The sequence below is a fragment of the Haliaeetus albicilla genome, chromosome 16, assembly GCF_947461875.1.
Source record: "Haliaeetus albicilla chromosome 16, bHalAlb1.1, whole genome shotgun sequence".
Classification (NCBI taxonomy): domain Eukaryota; kingdom Metazoa; phylum Chordata; class Aves; order Accipitriformes; family Accipitridae; genus Haliaeetus; species Haliaeetus albicilla.
The window spans coordinates 22,728,739-22,738,682 of record NC_091498.1 but is presented as its reverse complement, the minus strand read 5'-3'; the positions used below and the strand labels follow the sequence as shown (position 1 = coordinate 22,738,682).

The 9,944-nt window shown below is 40.7% G+C and overlaps 1 protein-coding gene across 4 annotated transcripts in view; it reads left to right on the top strand.

The window, feature by feature from the left end:
- The first annotated feature begins 171 nt into the window (after window positions 1-171).
- BTBD10 (BTB domain containing 10) overlaps window positions 172-9,944 on the top strand; it is a 30,404-nt gene continuing 20,631 nt past the window's right edge. The window contains exons 1-2 of one of the 4 annotated variants that reach the window (XM_069803925.1): window positions 204-318; window positions 7,780-7,938. In XM_069803925.1, coding sequence (XP_069660026.1) covers window positions 7,838-7,938 — 101 coding nt within the window. In that variant the 5' untranslated portion in view covers window positions 204-318; window positions 7,780-7,837. Of the gene's footprint in view, window positions 319-1,314; window positions 1,336-7,063; window positions 7,098-7,779; window positions 7,939-9,944 lie in introns of those variants that run through there. The other 3 variants (XM_069803926.1, XM_069803928.1, XM_069803929.1) reach the window with 3 other exon arrangements.

Here is a 9,944-nt window from a genome sequence, read left to right as displayed (position 1 = left end):
CGGGGCGGGGCGGGGCGGGGCGGGGCGCGGCCCCCCCGGAGCGGCAGCGGCCCTCAGGCGGCGCCGGGCTCGGCCCGCCGCTGCCGGCCACGCCGTAGCAACGGCCGCCTCAGAGCGCCGGCCCGCCCCTAGCAACGGCGTCGCCTCGCGCCCCGCCCCGCCCCGCCAGTCTCGTGAGATCTCGGCGCCGCCGCCGCCTCCTCCTCCTCCTCCTCCGCGCGCTGGGCGGCTCTCGCGAGAGCTGGCGGCGGTTGCCGGGCCCGTGTGCAGCGGCCGGTCGGCGGCGGGAGGCGGTGGCTCGGCCGCGGCGCCGCGCGGGTGAGTGGCGGGTGGAGGCGGCGCGGAGGGGCCCGGCCCGGCCCGGCCCGGTGCGGTCCGGTCCGGTCCGGTCGGGCTGCGCGGAACGCCGCTCCGCGCGGAACGCCGCTCCGCGGAGGCGGTGTGCCGGGGCTGCCGGGCCGCTCCCCCGCGGCCAGGGCCGTTGCCGCTGCGGCCGAGCCGGCGGAGCGTGCGGGCGGCGACGTGCCCCTCCGGCCCGGCTCTCGGCCGCGGCTCCTGGGCTGTCCTGTCCCCTCTCGCCCCCGCTTCGGGGCTTGCGGGAGGCCGGCCCGGCCGTGGCTCTGCCTCGCTGCCGGCCCGGGCGAGCGGCGGCGGCCGCTGCCCCTGTGAGGGACGGGAGCGGTGGTGTAGTCGCCCACCGGCGTTTCGGAGCGCTTCAGCCGGCCTCCTGAGGCGTGGCCCCCCCGCGGGCCTCGCTTCGGGTGTCCCTGTCGCCCGAGGCAGACCGTGCGCTGAAGCTTCTACGCTTTAAAAGCATCGCAGAGAGAGTATTTTCGTCCGGTCGCTTCGGTGCCTTGGTAACTCTGTGCCGTGCGGTGTCATGAGTAGGCTGAACACTGCTTAAATTGCTGGGTTTCACCCTGTGTTTATTGGTGAAACCTGCAATTGCTATGAGGGCTGTACGGAAACGGCGTTATTGCTTGGGACTGCCTGAGGGCAGTCATATAATTCCTGAGCATACTTATTTTACGTAATCACTGAGTGATGATTTACCGACTTGAGTGATTTCCCAATGCGTTCAATATCTTTATAAAACTTCTTTCCACATAACCGTATTTTATTTGCAGAAAACATCAATTGCTTGTATGATAAATCTGTCATAGTACAATTATGTGTTGCAGTTGCCTATTGTTACTTTTTTCTTTAAATTCATTTTTGTTTTTAGCTATTGCTTCTGCATCTTTTTCCTTTTTATCTCTGATTCCATCAAATGTGTCACTTTAGAACTCTTTTCTTTCAGAATTTGGATCCAGTTCCATCATAGACCTTTTCCAGGTTTGTTTCTGTCTGGCTTCTTTGTCCAAAGTCGTGCTTGAGCATTGTATCTTTTTGTTCTTTACTGTTGCCTGCCTCTTACAAATTCTAGTACATGCTTAAAACCTGGCTTCTCGGTAGCCTTTTGACTGTCATCTCTGTTCTCCTTATTTTTATTTGCCTTTTTTCTTCATGAATCATCTTCAGTGATTCATTTAAAGAGTACTTATCTCTGTTGTTGCTTCAGCTTTGGTGATCCTTTTCCTGGAAGACCCTCTCTTTCTCTCTTCAGTTTGCTATTGAATTAGATGATCCAGAAATACAATTAAAATTATCAGCCTCACGCTATTCACAATTCATAACCTGATAGTTCACACTTGTTTTCTTTTGTCTGAATGAAAAATCTGTCTGCATCATCTTAGAATCATAGAATAGTTTAGGTTGCAAAAGACCTTTAAGATCATCGAGTCCAACCATCAACCATGCCCACTAAACCTTGTGTAGGTTACTTTGAATTCCTATAGCTTGAACACAACTACAGTTAAAAGCAACTGGCTGATTTTTTTTTTTTCCCTTTTCTTAACCATTTCTCTATAGCTAAGGAAAACTGTTCCACTGTATTTGTTTTGCAGGTCTGTCAGCGTGGATTTGCCTTTGACTAGGTCTCTTTCTTGCAAAACATCACAGACAATTTTTTTTTTTCTATTAAGACACACATCTGTCAAAAGCCTTTGCATATTACCTCTTGATTTGTACCATCTCTGTCTCAAAACCTCATTGTGGTCTATTACATCCTGCCTGTGGTCATCATTGCAATCTCCTGATAATGCTGTTTGAGACTGTTCTTATGATTTTTTTTCAGCACATGTTTGTATTTGTGCTTTTGCCCAGTGTGTTAATGCCAGGGAAAGTGCAGGTTAAGAAAGACAACAAGTTAAAAGCAGCTCTCATATCATGTATTAAATTCCTTCTTGAAGCCCAGTTTTCCTTTTAGGCACTATTGCATTTGAAAATGGTAAACAGCTCGTGTGGATGACACTGCTTATTAAGTTAGTTACAGATGTCATCACCATTGGTTTTTCTGTCACTTTGTTGTAAACCATATGCTTGCGTAGATTGTATGCTTGAGGCTGGGGCTGTTTTGTCCTCTATGCATACAAAAGAATCAAAATCCCATTATGTGCTAATTTCTTTCAGCACAGCTTTCCTTTAGCAGTGTTGCTTAAATCTTGGCCTGGTGCTGTTGCTTATCAATAAAAGTATGTATCTCTTTCAAATACATGTAAAATCAAAAGCTAATTTAGAATTAATTTAAAATGTGAAAAATTATTTGGGATTTTCTTGCTCATCTCATCTTGAGATGTATTGTTACTGCTGGGTGCAACCAAAGGTATAGACCTTGCTTGTTTCTTCAAGAAATCTACCTGATACTCTGTTTCATGCTATTTGTTTTGTCATTGATGCTGAGTGTTATAAAGCCCTGTGTCTGTTTTCTGTTTTATATTGGTAGGTCCCAGGGCATGGTGCTAGTAGTATTGGCAAGAAGTTAGGTTCTGTTCCTTTTTCCTGCAGTGATAACCACGATTCTGCTTTTGTGTGGGAGAAGTTGCTCAATCCACTGAGCTTTTTACAGGTAGACCTAAGCTGATTTTACACAATGAATCCTAATACAGAGTGGGAGTTGGGAATTATCTGCCTCTTGCTTTTTAGGCTTCTGGTATCAGATAGGTGTTTTATCGTCATGTTCCTTTTAGGAATATCATCAGCTTCCCATGACTGCTTGTTTTGTTTTTGTTTTTTTTTCTCTCCACTTCTTACTCATTAAGAGAAGCTTCAATCCTGACCTACTATCTTAATGTTGAGACTGTATTGCAGAGGATATTTCTTAGCTATGCTTTAATCAGTGTCAGTTTGATAACATTTCAGTGATGATAACTTATAAAGCTACTTTATGTGGCTCATAGTTTGCAAGAAACTCACTTGGCAGGTATGGATTTCCATGATATATGGGTTTGCATTATGAGCATGTGTGCTTTGAACTGTATTTCTTAATTAGGATGTAATGTTACTGTGCTTGCATTCCCAGTAAATCTTACTTGTAAGTTAGTTTTTGTTGTTGTTGCTGCTTTTGTGCTTTGCCGACTGGAGGCAGTGAACAGCAGACTGTCACCCCTTACAGACAGTCTAAATAATCTGAATCTTGGAGTTTTTCTGTCACAACTAATGCCAAGTTTTGTCCTAGCTGGTTACTTGTCTGTTGGATCTTTCTGATTCTCCTGGTTCACCTTTACAGTGTATATCGCTGATGGAGCAGGTTAGAGCAGATGAGCTTCTGAAACCTGTCCTACTTCAGGAAATGCTTCTGACCAAGGCTTAAAGCTGAGTAGCTAGCTGCCTGAAGTATTACGTGTTAGTTACCTGAATGTTGTCTTCTGTACAGACAGCTGGAGCAATCAGTTCTTTGTTCCACCTGATGAGCTGGTGTCCAGAAGATGGCATCTTGGGCCTCTGCCTCAAAACTTCAGGCTATTTTAATCTTTTTTAGTAAAACCCTAGAGCTTTGCAGCCTTACAAGTATTTTCAGTAAATATAGGGTGGCTGGCTGGCTTAAAACGTTTTGGTATTGGTTGAGATTAGCTTTACTTCTTTCCTGAAAGATTTCCAAAGAATTTTTTTCTTCCCTTATCTGCAGTACCTTGAAGAGTGCAAGTCCTGCACCTCACAAAAGTATATGTCCACTTCTGTCCGGCATCTGATGTTGTCTAAATCTTGCTTAATCTGCTGTACATCTTTTGTACATTGTATTTTGCCATGGCACAGAACTGAATATGCTTTAAGTATTATTTAATGTAATCTGTTCTACAGCTATCACAAGTTAGTGTATGATACATCCTTTCATGAGCTCTTCAAGTAGTGGTGTAAACACATTAATTACTGTATCTTGCAATGCCTGGGGTGGCTGTACTACATTGACTATTAGCTTCCCAAAGCTACTGGGTGTCTGTCTTTACAATTCCCTTGTATTTCAGTAGTCTATAACTTTCATAAATTAGTAATGATTCTGGCTTCAAGTTGATGTTAGGAAAGCTGTCTGTGTTGAAAGCTTTGAAAATTAAAGTCTGCTTCCTGATTTCCTATTTTACACAATCATTCCCTGTGATAATTCTCTGGAGTATTATCTTTCTGCAGAGGGGTAAGAAGTCATTCTTTACACCTGGAGAATTGCTTATTAGCTAATTAGAATGGCAGTCAGTTTGGCTAATATGACAGTGTTTTGTGATCTACAAAGAATGTTTGGATTTGATGTTCCCCCCCCCCCCCCCCCCCCCCCCTTATTTTATGTGCTCGCAGTGCCTTTTTGCCTTTACCAACATTTCAGATGCAGTTCCTTGATGTCATGGGAGGCATTGAATAGTATTTGGGGCCACGTACTCTTGCAGTTTTTTTGTTTTATGTGCAAGGCCAAAATATTCTGCAAAAAATGTTTGCTTTATTGCCCACAGTGTGAATCCATGTGGAAAAAAAAAAAAAAATTATTTGAACCACAGTTGAAACATTTTCTATTGTGGAAAAAAATGGATTTGCAGAAGTGCTTAAAAATTAAGCAGGAGGGCTAGTTGGTTACTTTACAGAATTTATACAGTATTTCCTAATTGAAAAATTTCTATTTTCAATAGAGAAAGGCATAAAAAAAATTCCTTATAGTTTTACAGGTTTGTTAAAATAGAAATAAAATTGATAAATACATTCATAATCAGCACAAAAGCACTATCACTGGTGGTCAAGAAGAAAAAAAATTGGCTGTGTTACAGCAAATTGTTTCTGTGAGAAGTGTTATTTGTTAAGATCCTGCTGAGCGGAGGATGGAGGGAAGACTGTTTCTTGTTCACAAGTTCATAGTGTGACATGCTTGGAACTGTATTAGAAGTTTCACAAGATGTGACTTTGGAGACTTCCAGATTGTTTACCTTCTTTTCATAACTGTGCTCTAGTTCTGAGTTGTGGGCCAGTTTGGTACTTCATCAGTGACACTGCTGGGGTTCCTCCTGTGCTTTAAGCTGAGAAAAGGGAATACTGTTGTTCGTGAGGAGCAGTCCCATTTGTTTGTTTCTGTTCTTCTGTGTCATCTATTGTTTGTAGTGGCTTAAGCGTGTAGCTGCATAGCAAAGCAGATTGAGGAACTGATCCTAGCAGATTGAGGAATTGATCCTACTTAAAACAGTCTTTTTCTTTGAAGTGTATGTGAACCTATATCCTCCTGTTGAATCTGTCACTTCCATTAAATGAGAGATGGGGAGAAGGCAGAAAGTGTGAGACAATTTAAGAAAGTGACTTGAAACTGTCTTTTCAGCTGCAGTTCTCATAAAAACAGCCACTTTTACATGTCTTTCCAGTGCAAAAGCTAAATTCAAACACTGATGTCTTACTTCACCCAGCTGCTGGGTGACAACCTGTTTCTGATAAGGCACCTGCTTTGGTCCATACCAGAGAGGGTGAGGTGTTTAGAAGTCTTTTAGATGGTTTTAAAGGGAAGAGAGAATTCATGGAAACAAACAAAAGCTTGAAAAGAAACGTGGTGCCAAATGAGCCCGACACTGTGGTGCTTCAGCAAATACAGACATTGAAGCAGGACCCTGTGGTAGTTAGTAGCTGGAAATGATTGCAGAATGGGAGCTGTGGTGTTCCACTGTAAGATTGCTGGTCTTTGCTTTTTGTTCTAAACCGTGTTGTTGCCACGAGTAGTAAGACTTGCTGTGTATCTTGCTCAAGTGACTCAATCTAATGAACACAATTTGTTTCAATTCAGGATTAAAAGTGTCTTTACTTTTGTATTGATTGTGTATGAAAACGGTATGTCATATTGCATCTAAGTTCTGAATGCTGCTGAAGTAATGACTGATATATATTACCCTTGTCACGTTAATAATGCTTTTTTTGTTCTGAAGTAGGCTGTAGGTTTCTCCTTGTTAAGCATCTAAACACACGTGATTAAATGTGTGTAAATCCTATAACCTTCTATGTTCGTGTGGTATTGTCACACATTGACTGTGCTTTGGTAACCTGAATTTCCAGGTAATATGCAATGAAATGCTTATCGGGGCTTTTTGCTTTCTAACTACCCCCACCCCCCCAGAGGAAGTTGAGTATTTCCTGTAATTTTAAAGAAAATTTTTTTTTTTTTTCCTTTCCTGACTCCATATAGACACCTGACCATAAGAGTCTTCCAATCAAAGTGTGTTTAGTTGTAGAAACCATAACAGGGAAAAAACCTAACCCTGTGGTGGGGATTGTGTACTTGGTATAAAATCCGTTGTCTTTGTTAGAACTGAACATGAAGGAAAAACTCATATGCAACTAACATTTTTAAGAAGCTTGTTCTCTACCATTCCCCTGTAATAATTTTTGGGGGGGTCTAAATTTAGCTAAGAGAATCTAAATTTGTCAGAGGAGCTTTTCTGTTTTCCATGACTAGAGGGACATTTTATTTGAGAAGCTAACTTGTTTTAAAGAACTCTCAATTCCTTTGGGACTCATTTCCAAAAAGGATAAGTTTCACTGAACATAATAGAAATATGATAAAGAGGGGTGGGGTGGAGATACGATGTTTCTGAAATATTTAGCTTGAAATTTTAGAGAAACATAGTAGGCTTATATATCTGTATTCAATTTTTTTTTTCCAGATGCTGTACAATCATCAGCTGTTAACTTGTGGCTACTTTTTTGTTTTTGTAACCAGGTCATTCTGAACTATACAACTCTCTTGACACAAGTGTCACTTATAGGTATGACTTGAACACCAGTCATTTAAGATTGGCTATCTTTATCGACAGTCACAAGGTTAATCTATGAATGAATTTTAGTGGGAGTTGAACATAATATTGGTTTCCAGTCAAGGAAGGGTAGGCTTATAATGTCTATTTTTCTAATAAATTTTTGTGACTTTTCTGCAAAAGTCGGTGAAACTGGACTACGTTATTGAGTGTTTCTAAGGATTGGTGTTGATTCCATTTTGGAGTAAGGACTCAGATATAACTGTTAATCTTAATTCTGTTTTCCTCTTGGGCAGCCTTTCAGATTGTAAAACTCTTGGTCTCTCTTCTACAGTTGGGATCTTTCTTTGAATTAACTTTATACATTTGAAAGAAAATTATGATGTGTTTGCCTTGTGTTTTATAACCAGTGACTTCTGTTTGGACACAGTGAAATGAATTGTGGCAAAATTGAAGTAGTCTGCCAACATTTATAGAACTATATTTTGTGTAACAAAATAATCTTTTTAGTGCAGGTATCAGCAAAATGTATAGAATATTATTGTAATGCAATTTAGAAGTTGTGCTTCAGTATATCCTATTTTCTGTAATCTTTATTTAAAAAAACCAAAACCTAACAACACTTAATTCTGCACGTCTAATTTTTTCTTCTTTGTGGCATTATTTAAAGGTAAACACTGCTCTTTTAATGTAGGTTGTGAGTGCTGCATGTGTGCTTTTCAGAGCAGTAGTGTGAGGAAGCTGGCAGTGGAATGGCAGGACGGCCTCATCCTTATGACAGTAACTCCAGTGATCCAGAGAATTGGGATCGGAAATTGCATAATAGACCTCGTAAACTTTGTAAACATTCAAGGTAGGTGCTATGTACCATCTGTTGCATCTCAAAAACTACAATAAAAGTCCATTCTAAAGGCTACTGTATCTGGTTGTGGCAAGTCCTGTCATAAATTTTGTAGTTCTTCTTAAAAGGAACTCTTAATTCTTTTAAAAGATACTTTCTAACCTAACTGATTTGTCAGCTTCCCTAATATGTGCTTAGATTTGTTTTGCCATGGGTGGGATTTTAGGCTTTTAAAAAAAGTTAAATGCCTTCTGTGCATATCAAGACACTAGTTGAGTGACTAAATATATGAAATTTTTTTGGCATGCTTACTAGGAGTTACTTTGTGTTCATCACTTTTTAGTTGTTGATACTCTGTTAAGGAGCATATTTAAAATATGTGCAGCTTGTTCATGGTGATAACTAAATAGTTGCTTGTATGGAAGTATCATGTTCTGTAGCACTTTCTTTGTAAAGCTGTGTCAGATCTTGCTTTTGCCTGCATCCCTTACTGTAAAAATGTTTTTTAAATGCTTCTTGATTTGAAGACATTATGAAGGTAATTAGTGTTTTTCCAGCACATAGTGTTCAAAAATGAACTAAGCAAAGCACTTAGTCACCTAGCAAATGTATGTGAAGAAGCATGTTGCTGGAAATACATACAAGCATCCAAATAAGTGTGTATCTTCCAAGTACTTTGCCCTTTTAGAAGTGCTAAATATAACTAAAACATCTCTGTTAGCTAGCTAAAAATGTTAGTGATTTAAGCTTTCCCACTTGCAAGATGATAGGAAAAAAGCTAAGGAGCACATTCTATAACAGCAACTTAATTCACATTTTTATTGCATAGATTCAGATAAACTGGACTCAGATGTTGCCCAAAGTATTCAATGAGCAATTAATATTGTGGGTTATTTTCCTGTCATTAAATCTTGGATAATTGTGAGACATCCAAGAGGGCAGGAAAAAAGAATGCATCGATAATTAAAAGGCTCACAGGGAGACCCATGTAATTATAGGCCTGTCTGTGATGTGAATAATGGTATGGTTAACACAGAACCGAAGAGGGTGGCTGGTGCTACTTGTCAGTATAGGCTTATGGAATATAGCTTTGTACAGTTGATGTTTTTATTAAGATGATGGTGTTTGGTAAGTGGTTGATCTGTGCTTCTTATTTAGGATCAAAATGTGTCACAGTATCAGCAGATGAACAGTTCAGATATAATATGGCATTTTATGTGAGTTGAGGGCTGTTCACTGTCAGGTCTCGGAATGTGATTGTAAATGGGTGATTCATTGCTGAGTCCAGTTCATGTAGTTCATCTCTGATCCCATGCTACCTCCCACGACTGGTGATCTGGAATAAAACCTAAAACTGATATTGATGCATGTGACCTATGATAGGGTGTGTAACGTAATGAAAGGACTCATTAATAGCATGTGATCTGCGTGGTTTGATAAACTGGGTGCAAATAACCATGCATTCGCTATATGACTAAATAAAAAGCTAAACATTTAGGAAGAAAGAATGTAGGCCATATTTGTAGACTACATTAACTTGCGATCATTGGTCGTATTGGCACTGTAAAGAACACTGTCTCAATGGGTAGTCAATTGAACTAAGTCTCCGGTAACATCGTATGGTCGTAATGGCTAATGCAGCTGTTGGATGTGTAGTGGAGTTATTGGAAGTCTAGTATCAGCAGTTCAGCAAAGATTTTGATTAGAGGGGATTCTGAAGACATGGAAGTTACTAAATATCTTTTGAGACAGGGAAAACTCAAAGGTTAAATAATAACATCTTGATCAGTCTCTAAAGATCCTTGCAGAAACAGCATTGTGATGATGAGCTTTAGTTAGTAGGCAAATTTGTAATGAAGTGTAGTAGCTGGAAGCTGAAGCTAGGTAGATCCAGTCCAGAGAAACAGTGTATGTCTTACCATGTGTGGTCTGTTGTGGATGATCTGTTTTGGGGAAATGTTCAAATAAAAAGCTGTGCAGCCTTCTGAAAAGATTATTTGATGCAGATAGGAGTTAAC